Source organism: Manacus candei, unplaced genomic scaffold (assembly GCF_025592945.1).
Source record: "Manacus candei isolate 608988 ecotype Guabito, Panama unplaced genomic scaffold, ASM2559294v1 h1tg000072l, whole genome shotgun sequence".
In the NCBI taxonomy this organism is placed as follows: domain Eukaryota; kingdom Metazoa; phylum Chordata; class Aves; order Passeriformes; family Pipridae; genus Manacus; species Manacus candei.
Window position 1 is genome coordinate 4,329,182 of NW_026138120.1, and position 18,949 is coordinate 4,348,130.

At 40.7% G+C, this 18,949-nt stretch overlaps 1 protein-coding gene across 3 annotated transcripts in view; it reads right to left on the reverse strand.

The window, feature by feature from the left end:
• PLEKHA8 (pleckstrin homology domain containing A8) overlaps window positions 1-18,949 on the reverse strand; it is a 49,163-nt gene that overhangs the window by 16,034 nt on the left and 14,180 nt on the right. For 2 of the 3 annotated variants that reach the window (XM_051808318.1, XM_051808319.1), the window contains exons 5-13: window positions 18,500-18,658; window positions 17,558-17,598; window positions 16,714-16,871; window positions 14,041-14,200; window positions 13,551-13,636; window positions 12,867-12,925; window positions 11,441-11,571; window positions 10,868-10,938; window positions 9,802-9,863 (exon numbers count right to left, since the gene is read on the reverse strand). In XM_051808318.1, coding sequence (XP_051664278.1) covers window positions 9,802-9,863; window positions 10,868-10,938; window positions 11,441-11,571; window positions 12,867-12,925; window positions 13,551-13,636; window positions 14,041-14,200; window positions 16,714-16,871; window positions 17,558-17,598; window positions 18,500-18,658 — 927 coding nt within the window. Of the gene's footprint in view, window positions 1-1,645; window positions 8,894-9,801; window positions 9,864-10,867; window positions 10,939-11,440; window positions 11,572-12,866; window positions 12,926-13,550; window positions 13,637-14,040; window positions 14,201-16,713; window positions 16,872-17,557; window positions 17,599-18,499; window positions 18,659-18,949 lie in introns of those variants that run through there. The other variant, XM_051808317.1, reaches the window with a different exon arrangement.

Below are 18,949 nucleotides of genomic sequence, written 5' to 3' on the forward strand. Positions count from 1 at the left end.
CACCAACAACTGTGCTCACAGTCCCTCCGCACAGCTGCAGACCTCCTTGCCACAGCCAACATATCCTGCTCCCTCTGCTCATGGACACATTTCAGCTGTAAAATAGAGCACTACAGTGCTGGTGGGCAAATCAGTATTGCAGCTCACAGGTAGAAGCCAGGCTTTGAGGCATTAGCTTGTGGGTTTTGTCAAAGTACTGACAGTCAAGGGGCAGGTCTCTGGACACTGTGATACATGATGGTCCCCAAACATATCCCTCCTCCTCTTCCAGTCCAGAAATGTCAATGGAAAGAAGTTGTCTGCATGGCTGCAGCAAGTTGCAAATCACTGCTTCTCTGGTGAAAAGAGACATTTGTTCAATTTGTCTCTTGCATGTCTGTATGGAAAGCTAAAACCTCGTCTTCCTGCTAGAACATCATCCTGTGATCTCAAGTGAGAAAAGGAAAGAGTTCATTTTAACACTGCATGTGAGGGAAGTTTTGATGGACTCTACCTCTTTCAGTGGCTCTATGTACACCCTCTTTGTTTTGGTGTGAAAAGCTACAGTTGTCTACTGCAGTGTAAGACAGCGTGGATACCAACACCAGAAGTGCTGACTTTGTGTAGGACAGAGCTCTACCATCTAACTGTGACATGTAAAAGCGTGGCTTCAGAGGAGCTGCCAGGCCAGAAAGTGAAATGGACTGATTGTGGCACAGTTGATGCTTCAGGAGAGCCACCAAAGCAATCTGTGCCATAGCTGCAATGAACATGACAAGTAATTTCCACAGGCCCATGGAATAGGGCCAAGACAGGTTTCAGAGAAACCTCTAAATGCATCAGTAACACAACTGTTGTTATTTAGCTGGAACTGACAGGGTCTCATGACTGATAACCTGCTCATTTCCTTAGGAAGGAGAAGATGAATGAAACCCTGCAGTGGTAAAAGAGGAATGTGACCTCTGCCCTGGAAGGCTTCCTGAACTATTAGTTCCTCACTGAGGTGCCCAGCTACCCGCCAGCTCAGCCCCAGCAGTTGAGATACAGTGATGATGCGTTTGAGGCTCCTGCCAGAGCTCAGTCCTTGCTGAAGCAAAAGCAACTCTCGGTCTTTGCAGGATGATGCTCTGGGGCCTACTGCAATTAGAAGGGATAAGTTTCTTGTATCCCATGGGAGACAGCCAGCTGTAGCTGAGCAGTGCTGCTGCAACAGGATACATGCATCCTTGCCCTGCCACAGGGCTGGTCAGACACAGGCAGGGACTTGTCTCATCTGCTCTTCTGCAGCTGAGAAAATGCCTCTGCTGGGTCCCAGACCTCCAACTCGTTGTTGCCATTTAAAAGAGGTACTTGCCCTTGCTAGAGAGACATGATTGGGTATCACAGATCTGCTGTAAGGTCCACGCTTGTTTATATGGAGAGAAAGAAAGAAAAGGGAAGAAAGGGAGATGTTACACCCGCATTAAAGAACACTAGTCTTCATCTGCATCTAAAGGCAACCACACAGGAGTTTCTGAAGTCTTTGAAATCTCTATGGAAGAGATTCAAGACCATGCAAAAGAAGGACGAATAATACATAAAAACAGAAATTCCTGTCACACTGCCAGGCTAGGTTTTGTAACTACCATCTTCACATATTTACACTGGCCAGGGACCTACAATCATATGCCAGACACAGCTTTTATTCTCGTAATCTGAACAGCCTCCATGTGTGTCAACATTCTTCATACAAAGATACCTATAGGTAGTTTCTGTGAACCAGAAACATACTGTTTTTGACTGTCCACACAGTAACCAGAACAGATGCAGTCCTCTTTAAGAGCACCATAGGCCCTATATTGTAATAAAAGAAACAAAATCCATGCAAGGAGAAAACAAGATTTTAAAACATGCTTATTTAAAATAAGTTTATTATAATGAAATAATATAAAAGTCTGACAAAAGTCTTAACAATGCTCCAAAAGAAGAGACAGATGCTGTATGATTTGAGAGATGATGCAGACTGGAAACTTCAGAGTATTTCAGACTGAACTGCTTATGACAACACAGTTTGTGTCATGCTTATACAGAGAGGTGATTTTGTGGGCATAAACAAGCCCTTAGAATTCAGTAAATTTAAAGTGTGAGGCAATATACCTTCTCTTCATCTTTCAATGTATTTCAGTATGTATATAATGCATTTTAGTAAGTAAAGTAAAACTTGCAGTAAGCTCAGTTTGACATTGATAAAATGTATGCCCAAAATTAGTTTGAAAAAAGAAAACAGGAAACCATAAAAGCAAGCTGCCTTGATTTTCAGTTTGATTCCTGTACTCTGGAATGCAATTTACTTGTTTAGTTTCAAGTAGATGTAAATTTCAAACTTTCAAAATTGCTTTAAATAAAGGAATCAAATTTTGGACCCCTCGAATGCTGCAAAGCAAAAGAAAGTTAACACACTTAGTGTTAAACAGAAATCAGGAAATGAAAACAAGGATGTTTCATATGCAAAAATATGAAACCTTTAGCACATCTGGAGTGTGTGGGGGGAGAAATCCTATACCAAGGAAGGGATATTAACAATGAAAATCAAAGACTACATTTTGAAAAACTGCATGCCAGTGGGATGGTGCACGTGTGTTTAAGTGAACGTGTGTTTAAGTGAAACATACTATGGACATGTTGTAACTTCAAAGCAAGTGCTTAAATCCTCATGTAAGCTGTGAGCAGCATCAGCTACAGCCTGGGTTTACTCAGAGCCAAAATATGCTATGATACCTCTTATGCACAAGGGTGATTTTATATTGCCTAGAGCATTCAGTAGTTTGCAGGTTTCATTCACCCAGGGGCTACAGAAGGTGCAAGCAAGGCTTGAATTCTGTTATCCCCACCCCCACCCTGTTTATTTTTTGTTATGTTATCTGCACTATGCAGGCCAGAGGAAAAAAAATAATTAAATAATAAAAAAAATAAAACAGCAAAACCGAAACCCCTGTGCTTTCACTTCTATGAGGCAGAACTTCCAAATCTGAAGTGCCCCAATTTAAATTTCATTAATGAAATCAAATTTAAAGTAGTGTGGTTTTCCCGGTAAAATATGTCAACTCAGGGTGAAACTTCAGAGAAAAGCAGCACATTCTCCATCTGTATGTCTCATTGCCTGCCAAAGAATTCAGCTCTGAGTTTCCATGTTTATATTTGTATCCCTCACAAAACTTCCTGCTTTGCATTCTTATAGAGAGATGCTTCGACAGCAACAGCTCTGATAGTAAGGCAGAGGACAGTGCATGGAAAGAAAATACTAGGCTGAGGAAGAGGGAAAGACAGCTGGGTAGGAACATGCTAATGATCTTTCCAGGTGTCTGAAAGGCAGTTAAAGGTTCTTTAAAGCTTTTCACAAAAGCTGAAGTGATAACGAAAGGAAAGGGTTAGAAGGTTCAGCATAGAGACATATGCAACACTGTTTTCTATAATGGTTCACACCCCTTTGCCAAAGCACGCTGCAAACAACTGGAGCATATTTTGGGCATACTTTTTATACATCCAGTCAACCAAGTGACCCTTTTCAAACCATGAAACATTTTAAAAGCAAACAGCTGTAGCCTATATCCTGATGATGCCTTACAAAAAGCTTGTAAGTGAAGGTATATGGCCCTTAACTTTCAGTGCATCTGTTAAAGGGAGACCCACGGTATAACAGTGTCAATATGTGCTTAAGTTTACACCAAAGCACTTGAGTATGCAGTTCATATTCTAGAATTATAACATCACAGAACTTCAAAAGGAAACTGAGTATGGTGTCTTAAAATAGCAGAGGGGGCTCCAAAACACAGTTTGTTTTAAAAAATTAACAATAAAATAAATAAAATAAATAAAAGCATCCCATTGCTAACAGAACTTGGAACTACTTGAGAGCTCTGCTCTAATGCCAATGATGCTATGTAACAAAGATGGGTTCATAACCTCTATTCAAATATGCTGTCATTATTCAGTACTAGATAGCACTTTTATCAGATTGCTTTGGGATTTACCATGTCTCAGCAAGGATGTGCACTGGACAGACACTGCCCATGTCATATGCTGTATCAGAGTTCTACACTCAGCTACACCAACTTTACAAAAAGCAGCCTTACTCCCCCTATGGTAAGGCTGTGATTACTCTTATTTCACCACGGATAAGTAAAATCCCTGAGAATATGCAACTGTTAGACATTGCAGGAAACAGCCAAAAGCATTTCTAAAGGAAAGGGATGCAAAACTTTAGCGCAATTTAAGAAACCAAAGCAGTTCATGTAAAGTATACAGAGCAAGGGTGCTGTTATCTAAGTCATATGAATCTTTACCAGTATGCAGGTCAGTTGTTCATAAATGTCAGCCTTTAAAAAAAACCAAAACAAACACAACAAAGAAAACAACCCTAACTAATGAACAAACCAAACAAATCAAACAGGAAACACTGACCTTCTCTCCAATTCTAAATTTGAAGGCCAAAAACTAGTTGCTTGTTCTCTACAATTATTAAAATCCAAAGCCATCCACTCTGCTTGCCAAACTGACACCACAGGAAAAGAAGGTGCATTGTCTAGCAGTGCATTTGCTTCCACTTGGCCATCTGATCTATTGCATCCTTAGAAGGTACAACCTGGAGTTCAGCTCTGCAACACACTGCATGGGTTTCTTTCTCAGTGGTTGTCTGACTGCAAAGATAGCATTCCTAAGTCTTGAAGTGCTTAACGCCCTGCAAGAGCAGTGCATGGTGAAGTGCAAGTTTTGAAGGCAAGGAGACCTTGCTCAATTCCTTCTCTGAAAGTCCCCCATTTAACAACAAGTACACAGGGGTTTCCTGAAGCCACGGTCTCCTAAGAATTTTCTTAAGCACCAACTCCAGAGTTCAGAAAGACCAATTTTACACAGAAGGGCAAGACGGGAAAGCCTGCTCTGAGGCAGGATGCCACGCTGATTAGAAGATACGCAGTGTAGAAAGCTCTCTCTTAGAAGATGGAAGAGAGTAAGAAATTAGTAATTGCTGAAGCTAGCGGTTAAGTTCTTTACCTATGAAATATAGCCTCATGATTTTTTGCAACAAACAACAGGTCTGAAGCACACTTAAAAAACTAGTGGTTCTCCTCATAGTTAAGAACCAAACCAAAACAAACCAACAAAAAACTCAAAAATACCTCCAAATATTTTAAGTGCTGAATACACTTTCCTGCTACTGGAAAAATTTAAGAGCAAAAAGGGAAGTCAATTTTCATCATGATCTGACAGTTAATTTCTAGAGAAGAGGGATCTCTTCCTGGTCTCCCCTTAACCCAGTTGATATTTTGTGGAAATGTGGTCTCCATTACCTTTCCAGAGCATTAAGTTAAAAACTGTTAGGGCAAAGTTTCCCACAGACAGCTGAAAACCTTGAGGAAACCACAGAGGGTAGAGTTGGTTGTTTTACTGCAGTGGTGGTTTCTTTGTATTCATTCTTAGAAGAAGCAGACAGCTGAATACCAAAAGCCCTCTGCTTCATTTTTAGCACTGGGCGTAGTGAAATAATTGAATAGAGCTTTGGTCAAAAGTTTTGACTTTGTACTCAAAACATGTACTACCTAATTTAAAAGAATTCAAAAAACTAAAACCTGATTCCTGCTGATCCCTCTTGGATTACGTAGGGACTACACATAGGCACAACTCAGAGAAAATGAAAGAACAAGGAAGCCACACTCTTTAAATAGTCTTGATGATTTTTGAGCTGTCTTGGAAATCCAGAAAGGTCCCAGCTGACTGGAAGCTGGCAAACATTTTCCTGATTTTCAAGAAGGGGAAGAAGGAAGACCCCGGAAACTAGAGGTTTGTCAGCATCACTTCAATGCCTGGTAAAATTATGGAAAAGATTATTCTGGGAGGTATTGAAAAACATTTGGAGGACAACGCAGTCATTGGTCACAGCCAGCATGATTTCATGAGGCAAAAATCCCGCTTGTTGAACCTGACTTCCTTCTATGACAGGGTAACCCACCTAGCTGATCTAGGAAAGCCAGGAGATGTAATCTTTTTGGACTCTAGCAAAGCTTTTGATACTCACTCACAGTATCCTTCTGGACAAAATGCCCAGCACATAACTAAATAACCATGTAAACGTGATGGGTGAGCAACTCGCTCATGGGTCCAGCACAGAGGGTAATAGTGAATGGGGTAACATCAGACTGGCATCTGGTCACTAGTGGGGTTCCACAGGGCTCCATCCTCAGCCCACTTCTTTTCCGTATCTTCATTAATGATGTGGACACAGGATTCAAAGGTATACTAGGTTTGCCAACAACACTAAATTGGGAGGAGCTGTCAATTCCCTTGAGGGCAGAGAGACCCTGCAGAGAGACCTCGACAAATTAGAAAGATGGGCAATGACAACTCTATGAAGTTTAGCAAGGGAAAGTGCTGGATTATGCACCTGGGATGGGGCAACCCTGGTGTGTGTACAGACTAGGCAATGAGAGGCTGAATGGAAGCACTGAGGAAAGGGAACTGGGGGTCCTGGTCTATGGCAAGTTGACTATCAGTCAGCAGTGCCCTGGCAGCCAGGAGGGCCAGCTGTGTCCTGGGGGGCATCAGGCACAGCATCACCAGCCGGTCCAGGGAGGGGACTGTCCCACTCTGCTCTGCACTGGGGCAGCCTCACCTTGAACATAGTGTGCAGTTTTGGGCACCACAATATAAGAAAGATATTGAGCTATTAGAGTGTGTCCTAAGGAGGGCAATGAGGATGGTGAAGGGTCTGAAGGGGAAGCTGTATGAGGAGTGGCTGAGGTCACGTGGTGTGTTCAGCCTGGAGGAGACTGGGGGGAGACCTCTTCGTGAACTTCAGCATCCTCACGAGGGTAAGTGGAGGGGCAGGCACCGATCTCTTTACTTTTGTGACCAGTGACAGGACCCAAAGAAATGGCATGAAGCTGAGTTGGGGGAGGTTTAGGTTAGATATCACGAAAAAGTTTTTCACCCAAAGGGTGGTTGGGCACTGGAACAGGCTCCCCAGGGAAGCGGTCACAGCACCAAGCCTGTCTGAGTTCAAGAAGCATTTGGACAACCCTCTCAGGCACATGGTGTGATTCTTGGGGTGTCCTGTGCAGGGCCAGGAGTTGGACTTGATGATCCTGATGGGTCCCTTCCAACTCAGCATATTGTATGATTCTATAAGATGCCTAATTAGAGTCTTGGTATCTTTCTTTATACAAGTGTGATGTTGGCCTTTTCTTCAAGTATCATATGCTTTTCTTAAAGCTCACAATGCTAGGCTCTTTAGAAAAGATCAAGTATTCAGTGTGGAGAGAGGCTCCTGTCACAGAGCAATGCAGGGCAGCAGGTCTGCGATACATTCATTTTACTGACAACATGGTTTTTAGCATAGCAAAAGCCAGTATTACTTCTGTGAGTATGGCAACACTGACTTCTGTATTTACAAAGACTTACTAATTCTAAGTACCTCATTACCACAGTCCTTAACCAAATCACTAGCTAAAAGGACTTCTTTATTATTCTTAATAGCAGCAATGCTAAGGAGCACATTTTTATCAATATCGGCAAAATGGGAAAAAGGGAAAACCTTACTTTCTTAATTTTCAGTCACTTCTAAATAATTTCAAAAGTCAAGATTTGTAATTGGTCCAATGTGTAATAGTAGCTCCATCACAAATTCTAGCTTCCCTACACTTTCTTCATTTCACATCCACTTTCATGAAGTTTCTGCCCATACTGGCAGCCTAGGTAGGATTCTAATGATATCTGCTTTTTGAACTGCTAGCTGTATTCAATTTAAAAGCAAATATTCTGGTTTTGTGTGATTTTGATTTAAGAAAACCCCTAAAACCCAAAACAGAAAATCCCACCAAAACCTTAATAAGCCAGGATGATGGACATGATTTTCAAATGCTTATGTAAAGCACTGCTGAAATTAGCTGGGCTCTGTCAGTCTGTGGCAGCAAATTTCTTGTGGTCCACTGGCAGGAGCTGACAGGGAAACCATGGCACACACTGGGAGCTGGTCAAGGAACACAACACCTTGTTTCAAAGGCTGGTTTCTGGGGCTGCTCAGACAACCAGTCACACACATCTGTGGTGAAGATGTCTGTAACATTTGGATTAAAATATTTATTTACTTTAATAAATATTTATTTAATGCAAATATTTAAGTATTTGCATTAAAAAGCCTCAACCCAAATTAAGGGACAAACTCACTGCATTGGAAGCTGGTGTTCAGCTGCTCTTCTCTTCTGCTACCACGGTAACAATAACGCTCACTACCCCTGCCCTCCTACACCATGGCAGGGAGCGGGCACAGGGAGTGGGAGAGGAAGAACCAGCAGTGCCTGCCTGGGTGCTGTGCTGACAACACACAACAGCTCTGCTGCACATGCAGGTCTCTCCTAAGGTACAGGAGCAAAGGCCAAATTCTGCTCTGTTACTTTTATGAGGTGAAGAGAAGAGGAAGTGCACAGGTAGAAGAGAAACAGTCAGAAACATTCATCACAGACAGAGTTATGACCCAAAGAGAAACAGTACCTCTGCATCTAAATGCAAAACAAGCATAACAAAAAAAATAAAAATCACACAATCTTCCCCCAAAACAATCACAACACCCTTCCCACCTGAAAAGATACAATGAACAGAAATGATGTCCGAAAAAAACCAAAATGGAAGAAATCTTTGTTAACAGACACAGTCCCTGAATTTTTAAGATGTGGTCTTGCTGTAGTCATACCACCTCATCTGATTCCAAACCATGTACTTCATAGAGAGTGTCCAAGATATTTAGCTGCTTTTCCATGGCTGGTAAGTAAATGTTGAGGTCCCTCTGCATTCCTTTGTAAAATGTTTCTTCCTGAGGATCACACTCCTCTACAGACAGAGCTGCCACAAAATCTTCATACGTTGGAGCTGCCCTTAAAGCCAACTGGGAGAGGAACCAAAGCTTTTATATTTGCAAAATAGAACAGGAAAAGAAACACAACTAAAGCCACAAAAAACTTCTAAGACCTCCCTCCTTGCACTCAGACTGCATAGCTTTAATTTAATTATGTGTACGTGCATATGTTAAGAATTTTAACTATGAGGGAAGCTATTTCATTTTTATTTGTTATTATTTTTGTGTAGATCCCCAGTTTAAGACATCTTCAGAGAGGCCTGATTTTTATGAAGTGTCTGTGTATCATATTTTGTACAAATAAATAGCATACATTAAAAATTTATTAAGTGCAAACCCCAAATAAAGTACAGTTTGTTAAGGAAGGTCCCAATCCAGCATCACACACTTCAGCACTGAGTTCTCAAAATGGTTTTTAGAAAGTTTTCCCCAGCATTTCTTTTTCTCCCAGTCAAAGTCACTATTGCCTGGACGAGGTTTTCCTTTTTCCTTTTGTAATTTCAGTGATAATTTTCCCAGGGACAAACACAAGGGGGAGCTGCCAGACTGGATGAAAAATTTTCTCTAGCCAATATATTCTACTTCAACTCTCCACACATTCTGCACTAACCCTTCTTGAATGCTCATATTCAAAGACAGATCAATCTTAAAAAAAGAAACTTCAAATCTTCATTTCTTTCTTTAATAGCCCTGCAAGACTGTGCTTAAAAACACATAATAAAAAAGTGTGCATGCAAGTGCGATCTGCCTGTTTCATCTCCAGAAAGCAGGTTCCATCCTTAAAGCCTAAGACCAAACAGTGATAACCACAATCCTCACCTTGAAAATAAGGTTCTGGCAAAGGAATCTAATAATTTTAATACAGTTTATTAATTACACAACATAGGATCACATGAATAAGACCCCCAGCTCTATCAGCGACCAAGGTAAATACTTACCGCAAAGACCCCTCGGACAACCCAACCATGGTGCTGCCGTAATGTCTTTCCATAAGCATTGTCTTAAAGAAAAAAAATTATAAATCAAGACATAGATGTATGGCAGTTTTAAGTCTTCATCACAAAGAGATCTCAGAGATTAGAAATGAATATTTAAGGGAATGAAAAAGTGGGAAAAAACCAGCAGCATGGCTCTGCTGCAGGAACTGAGCCATTCAAGGAGTAATTCAGTGCCGAAGCCTTCAGACTCAGAAGGTCAAATAAATGCCTTGACTTTCCATAGTGTTTAACACCCACATATGGTAGCAGTGTATTTACAATCCCACTTCCTAGAGCTGCTACATACTTCAGTGCAGTAGTTCATTTTATTAATCCTATAGGGTGACTGCTTAGCTGTTTAAAAGAAGGTAAAATAAAAAGCTCTAAAAAAAGCTGTTTCAAAGCTGTTTTAAAGGATTATTATAACATTAGGTTTCATGCATACAGAGAGGGCCTTACTCAGGAATAACCAAATCAAGTCTAAGAGGGGTTTATATTTTGTTTTGTACTTGCTGTGCCTTTGCACTAGCCTGCCTTGGTAAGTGTCAGAAGTTCTGCACTTGAAAAAAATCCTTCTTCTCTGTTACAAACTCCCTTCTAATGGATGCAGGTAATTCGCAGCCATACTGGCAAAGAGGTGATTTCAAAGAGTGATGGTCAATCTCACATGGAACTAACAAACTAACAAAACAGTAATTACAAATTTGGGAGCACTCTTGCTGCAAACTAGTAGAGAAAGTGGAATGAGACAAAGCTCTTGGTTCCCTAAGACATGACTGTCTCCTCTGTCAAAAGTATGCCAGTTACAGGAATCTTTATCTGCTAATAAATCAACATTGACCACTTATCTAGTAACCCATCCCAAGGCAACCATTTAAAAAACCTGTGCTTTCAAAAATGTTAGGTCTTAGAGACTACTGGCATCACTTGTCACTGACGAAAAGAAAATACAGGTTCTAAATGAGGAGGAAAGTAGCCAAGTATGTAAATTCAGAAGTACATGAAGAATAAAGCAACTGGCACTTACTCAGAGCTGTTTGGATATTCTTTTCCCCATTCTTCACTTCTGTCAAAAACCCTTTCAAGAACTTTAGGCCTCTGTCAGGATGAACCCATGAAATAAAAAGAAACCACGTTTATAACAAAGTAACCCAAAGTCTAACAAAGCCCCCAAAGTTGCAATACAACTCAGAAGAGCAATAAAACTCAGAATTAAGGAGTCATTTTCATTCTGAACAAAAAAATGCAGCCACCTCCTCCAGCTTCTTTCCCAGCCCAAGGGAAAAAAACTTTGCTAAACATTTCTGCTGCATCTTGAAATCATCTGCCTGATGCTCAGGCCCAGAAGGATTAGTCATTCACTGTAACTTCACTTGCATGGGGAAAAAACCCCAGTGTTCTGGAATTGCTTTTTCAGGCCTTTTGGCAAAGTTGCAGTGATACAACCACAGACAACACATTAATCTTGAACCTGGTCAGTTTGGATTGATGAAGCCTGTGGAAAGTAATCAGTTTGCTCCATGTACACAAGCTTGCAGTGATGAAAGACCTCTCATTGCATCCTAGCAGTTCATAATGTATGCAGATATGAGGTCATTACCTTTTCAGCCACAGGAGAGCCTCTGTAGCAGAGTTTCTAACTTGTGCTACACCTGCATTCACTTCATGGAGCACGATCTTCTGAAGGGTATCAAACTCTTCTTTGTTGGTAATAAATTTCTGGTTTATTTTCTGGAGAAAATACAACGGATAAAGCTTCAGGCTTTTAAGACCAAACAGGGACCTGTCCTATAAATACCACCCATTAACCAGGACTCCTTCCTGCTAAGAGATACTACAGATTCACAAGCATGTCACATACTCCCCATGGCATGGCTGCGCTGCCAAGGTGGGCACGCCAGGCCAGGGCACCACTGCAGACACATCTGGTCAGCCATCTGGCTAACACAAGCAAAATAAAGCACCTCGGTCAAAAATTTACATGGCACCCACCATTTCTGTCCAACAAAATCCTTCAGGTTCACATGACATCCTCCACACTGGTGGAAAGGAGTTAACTCAATATGCTCTCCAAGCAAAGTCCCATTTGTCCTGAACTTCAACTACCAGCAAGATTACCTTCTGACAACTGCTAAGCTGCAAATTTTCAATTACACTTAGCAGTCAATGGCATGCTCATGTTTTCAATTTATTTCTAAGTTTTTATACACAATTCCTCACAAAAACAAAAGAAACATTATATAAGGGGCAGATAAACAGACTTGTCTTCTACATTAAAGGAGCAGCTGTCTATCAGTTCACAATAAATATTCAATGTTTAGTTTTTAAATATGATTCTTCTCTCTTCTATTTTCAGTCTTTCAGTGGCTACCTTCTCGAAGATAACCAAATACCTTTCTTACTTGATGCTAAACAAATCTGATTATATATAATGTTCCTGATCACACACTCAGAAGATATCTTTTTCTTTTTCTTTTTTTTTTTTACTTGAAAGAAAAGCTATGAAAAGTCTCACTATGAATGCATTTTGTCTCATAACCAGTATTTCAAACCTTTGCAGAAGGTTCTTGAAGCTGGAAGAACTTCCAGAACAAGAACCAAGACTGCAGGGTCTGCCCCAATCTGATGAGAAACTGCTTCTTAATGCATTAACTTCCTCCTGCTTGGCTTAGCGAAGGTTTTTTTTTTCCCCTCCATTTGTTTTACAGCTTAAAGTCAGTATTGCTAACATCACAAACCTGTTCAGCTCAGAATCAAAGTCATATTCATTAGGTGTAACAGATGTTTTACTTGGCAGTCAATCAAGTATTTTTATAAGTTTGGACACAACTGGATTTATTAAATACAGCATGTACTGTAAGAACAGAATTAGGGGCATTTCAGTGCTCTGATCTGACAGATGGTAACATTATCAAATATTAAATAGCCTACCACTATTGACTCCTACCACATATTTTTGAGCTTTAGTGCCTAAAATAGATATTTTGCTTAAAAACCAAAAACCAGTGCTAGAAACAAGCTGTTACCTTGATGTTGCCTACAAAATCCATTTTAACAGGAGCAAAAACGGTTGGTCCCAGCTTGTCTAGGGAAAAAAAAAAAAGGCCATATTTTAAAATTGTGTCTTTTTCCAGTCCTCATGTTTTAGGAAACAATTAATTTAATTTACTCTCTGAACAATGCTTTAAATGGCGGGAGAATAGTAAATGAATGATGCAAACGCAATTTTTCTTTGGTGTACAACCAGTCCACCTCAGTCAGTACCAGCATTAAAACACTCTGACCTACAGTCTGGAAGTCTTCAAAAGGGTGCATGCTCACAGGGACCTCACATCCACTGTTAGATGCAGGCAGGGGGCTGCACTAGCTGGTGACAGAAGTTGTTGGAAAAATCAAAGAGATTACAGCTGATGGTGTGCTGGCAGCTGTACTGGATGTGTAAGGTATCTATGGTGCTCTTTTGAGGGGAAGAAATTGCTGTTCCAGACAGACCACGGGTTTCCAAGCTGTTTATACGTGGGTCCCACCTGAATGAGAGTGGATTCTCTTTAAAGCCAAGGAGTAAGAAACATGTTCTGGTACCAATCAAATCGACTCTGCTGATACTGTTTCTACTATATCACTTTAGTGAAGAAACAAATTTTCTAAACTAACAGCTCCACCTTTTCTCGCAGCTGGCAGCAGTCAAAAGGTGAAGAGAAGCTGCTTACCCAGAACAGGCACAATTGCATAACATGATTCCAGAAACTCCTCTGTGGGTATGCCCTCCTCCTCCCGAAGTTCAATATCACTGAATCTGGTGCCAAGGACAAGCAGAAAAGATTGTCACCTTAACAATTCCTTTTGTATAACTTCTAATGCCAAAATTACATTTCCTGTCCATGTCATTTGCATAGAGGTAAAATTTACAGACACGAAACCACCAACACAGCTTTTGTTTCACTATGTTAAAGTAACTGACTGCAGAAAATACACATTTGGTGGTGTGCATGCAAGACCTGCAATTAGAAACAAGGAAAAACCTCCCACTTCATCCTGTACAGTTAATTTTACAAAAGGTATCATCTTCTAATTACTGTGCTGTAAGCAGTCTTGTTAAATAATCTCAGTAAATACATCTTTACAGATAGAAAAGTCTTAAAAATAAGTAAATGAAAGACTTAAAGTTTCAATAATCCTTTTAATCGAAATCTGTTCTACCTATTGCTCATGACACTGAAGAAGGTTGGAGAATCATTTTCATTTTTGTCTTCCTCACACGGAGTCAATCTACTTAAAGAATTTGTTTCCGACTGCAACAACTTGTGGGCAGCATAGCTTTCTACAGCTTGCAGCTTGTCCTCTCCATCTTCTTTAATGCCTAACATTTACAGGAAACAGAAGAAAAACAGACAAAAAACCCAGTTACATACCCATATTGTTATTCCTGTTCTTCAAGATGCCCTCCTATTTGAAGGAAGGCACTTGAATATCTGCATCATTCAGTTCAAAAGCTTCCCTGCCAGCACCATGACTCTCACTACAGGTCTATTGGGTGCTCAGTCAACATTTCAAACATTTCCCTCCTCATTTCTTTTAATCAGACAGACCAAGTACCAGGCACCAATGCAAGTGAGCCCACATATCCTCAGCAAGGACAGCCTTATGAGAGAAGATCTTTGAAGAAGCGATTGGGTGCAGCAGGGAGCAGACTCCTCTCCTTGAAAGGAAGATTACTTCTCATGTGGCTGTAACTTTCCCAGTACTGTTAAAGTGCACAGTGCATTTTCAAAAGCAAAAAAAATAACAGTGACTTGCTTGCTCCTTCTGATAAGTTAGCAAACTGGCTGCTTAGACAGACACCGGTATGATATCAAAGACTGCTATGTTCTCCCCCATTTCCACAAATATCTTTAAAGTTTCCCAGAAAAAGATCCATGTGCCTCTTCCCTGCTGTGATCTATTTTATTTCTTCTTTGGGGTCAAGTACATCTGTTTCAAATACATACAGCACTACACAAGCACTTCTGAAGGAAGACAAAATCTTCCTTATACATCCCATAGGTGGTAAGACCTTCTGACCTCATGGAGAACTTCTAGAACAATTCAAGAAGCAAAAACAATACATTCACAGCATCTGCAGCATACAAGCTATGGCTACAGCACATCTTGCTGGAAGACTGTCAACTAGGATCCAAGATTTCACAGGGAATGTGTCTCTCCAGGAAAGAAATATTTTCAAGTGTCAGTGAGGTTTAGAGAGAAACCTGAAGCAGAATTGAGCTTCTGGTTGAAGGGATCAAGCTGCAAGGAACTCTCTTCCTTCAAGTGACATCTGAAAGCACACTTGCAGAACCACTGAATAAGCCTGGTGCTGCATGAAAAAAGAACCACTCACACCAGTAGCAGCAATGAAACTTGAGCCATTCTCCTCAGGGCAGAATAAAAGTGGCCTCAGATGTCACTGACATTAACAATCCAAGTGTTTCTCCTAAGGAACTAGAATCTGAATGATGACACTGATGTGTCCTTCACCAAGACACACAGGCTGGTGAGTAGAGAAACAGCCCAAGTCCACAGTGAGTCCACAGGAGTGCTATGCAAAAAGCCTGGCATCCTCCAAAATTTCAAACTCAAACACTGTAAGCCCTAAATGACATACAGAAACTCATTACAGGACTTAAGTGCTTGAGTATTTTTAAAGATTGACTGCTCTTAATAAAAGGGAGAGAGAGGGAAAAGCATCTGAGACAGAGCAGAGTTGGTGAGCCCAGGAGCACCAAGATACAGACACTGTGGAGAAAAAGCCCTTGGGCTGGCTGGGTAAGCTCACCCCATACAGATGGCACTGCACACCCTAACTCCACCCTGTATTGCCAGCAAACCCCTGCAACTCACGTGTGTACGCAAGAGGAGGTAGTTTTTTCTCTTTTCTGCACAGGAATCACAGTAGCTAAAATGACACCAACAATCTGACTTGAATTAGTTTGATCTCCTTGCTTTAGTGCTGTTTTCTTGAGGTATTATGCTAAATGGTAACACACGTATGTTATTCTGCAAGGACCTGCCACACTACATGATACCAGCCATGGAAATGGAAAAAGCTCCAAAGAGAACTCATGTAAGAGCAAAATCAGCATGATCATTAACTTGGGCTTAAAAACTTCAGCTGATTGACTGACTGCATATATATGTTTTGGAATAACAGCCAGGCAGAGAAAGTTACTGCTCAAGAATGGTACAGTCCATTCAACAGGTTGAGTAGAAATCATATTACTTAAATAGACTTATCCAGATTACTGATTTAGTTCAACAGTATTTTACTGAAGTCATGCACAAATTCAAGTTTCATGCTATTGCTAAGGTAATGGAAAAAATAAGATGCTTCCTAGTACATTCTCAGTTGCAGAAAAAGGGTTAATTTCCTGTAAAGATTTGTCAGAGCAATCGAGAGTGACTACAAGTTCAAGCCCTCCCAGACAGGCACACAAAGCTTCAATGTCCTCCTTCTGACACTACAGCTCTACATACTGGCAGAAGTGCCAGGATTCCCAGAGGAGAGCCTCTGGGCATAATGTGTCTGTCCACAATGCAAGAAGAGCCCAAGCTCTGCCAGGTTGTATTGTTTCATAGGTCAATCAGCATCTGGAGGGCCTCAGCCTGTCCAAAAAAGAATTTTTAATTTCCTTCCCCATTCAGTCTCAAGTAAACCATCAAAAAGGGCAGCAGGAGCTATGCTCAGAAGACTCACAGAGGGCAGATACCAGATTGAAACAGACTGATATTCCCTCTCTGGGGAAGCAAGGGATTGGTATTCTCACAGGCAGCCTACACATCCCTTCATTCACACTTACAGAGTAATGATCCTGGATAAGAGACAGTGCATATAATTACCTGCCAAATCCTCTGCTATGTGATCTTCAACAGAAACATCACTGCTCCCCTCACTTGTTTCCAAGTTTAAACATTCCAAACTTTTAATAAGCGTTTGCTCTTGATGGTTAATTTCTGCTTTCACACAGCCATTTTCACAGGGGTTCAATTCCATCTGCCTGAAGAAAGGGAAAGAATAACAGTTAGTGTATAAAGCATTGCTTGGTAAGCTTCTTCCTGTAAATACAAGCAAATAACAGTAAGAGAAAAATAGCTGACAGAAATTATAGGCTGTCACAGGCTGCTGTGAGCAAAAGGACTTGTCTAAAATAATAAAAAGAACCACACAGCTCTTTGCAGCAACTCAGTCTCAGCTTGCAGAGTTCAAATATATTTACAGTGATCTTTATTAAAAAGATACATAATCAAAAAAATACAATTACAAAAATGAAAATCACAGGCAGGTACTGTAACTAATAGAATATCTCCTCATTAGTAATTAAAGATATATATCCTTGCCATCTACTCCACAAATCATAGTCTGCTCACCATCAAGGATTTTATGAACTTATGAAGTGGAACCTAAAATGCAGGAATGAGCACTGAAGCGGGAGAGAGCTGGACAGGGATTGACCTGTGAGTCAACCAAGTGGATTGCTGAGAAAAATAAAAGGGAAAGGGTTGATATGGAAGAGACATGAAGTGGGTGAGCCAAATCCCTTTTGTTGCATCTGCTTCCAAGTATGCATTTCAGAATGATACAGTTCTGCCTGCGTCCAGTACTAGTAACAGCAGAGCAAAAAAAGGAAAGGACACTACCAAAAACAGATTAGAAAGAGACTGACAGTAAAGACTTTTATTATACCTTTCTGTTGAGGTGTGACTGGACAAGACAGAGTGCTTTACCTGAAAGATATGGAGGAGGAAGAATATTCTTTACAGAAAGAAGACTGTATCATGCATCTCAAACTTCACATTTTATCAAACACAAGCTGGAGTCAGAAAAAAACCCCTCACTAATTCTCTGACCTGGAGACTGTATACAGACAAGAGTGAAAAAGGTGCTATATTATTATACCATTGCAATATTGCAAAGAAAAAAAGAAAAAGGAAAAGAAAGAAAATCAAAAGATTTCTTTCAGAACCTAGCTAGGAAGTGTCAAGTGAGACACCATTCAGCACATGGAAAGGAAACAAAGCAGTGAGTTTCCTTTGCAATGTTTTCCTTACTTAAAAAAAAAAAATTATGAGAAACCAGAAAAACATGAGGCCAAGACACCAGATATGGTAATCATTTCTCAGATGCAGTCAAGCATCTACCTTCCTACAAACACCTTAACCTCCAGTTTGCCAGAGATGCTCCAGTTTTGTGCCTGTACTTATGGATCCAGGATTCAAGGAAGTGCCCTTGTCATTAAAGAGGTAAGCTCATCAGCTCCCACTGGCGTATTACCACAGATCTGATGCTGCCGTAGCTTAGCAGAGTTATAATTGCTGTGAGCTTCCACAATGCATGAACTTGCCATAAGCCAAGGTACTTTGAAACATCACTGCCTGCACCTGGAACTGCGGGCCCTGAAAGTTAATGTTTAATAACTTTCACGTACGTTAAAGGTTAAGAGATCAGTCACTGCTTATTAAAAATGGCCCTACGTTGCTTGAAAACCATAAGAAATGGCAGAGTATGTCCAGTGTAGGACTACTAGCTATCACATTCCCTAACACAGTCCCTACTTCTAGAAATGCTACTTTAGAAAAGGATGCCTTAGCATCCCTGTCAAGGCTGAGGGAAGATACTGGCCGTTACCTTGCTTGTTCTGAGAACTGCTAAATTTGGGGATCCAGGTGGGGTCTGATGCAGTAACTCAGAAGTGAAGGCAGTATTTGCAATCTGCATACATTCTTCAAGAGTCTTCAGGAAGGTGTCACAGGTTGATTTTAACAGAGCTCCCATATCAATCTCATTCTGTGGGAAGAAATCAATTGGAAGAAATGGACTTACCACATAAGATCAGTTTGGAGCAACTAATGTCTACAAAGCCCACAGCTGCCACAGTCACGATTTCTAGTTAACATGAATTAAAATTCAATATGTCAGCTGCTTAGAGAACTGGCATCACATATTACTGGGGCTATGTTCCCCTCGCAGCACTACCACTTGTCAGCCTCTCGTACAACAAGCTCACTATGTTTGTGTTTTAAAAGCAATGCCTATTAGTTACTTATCTTGTTGGTGTTAGAAGTGTACGAAATACTA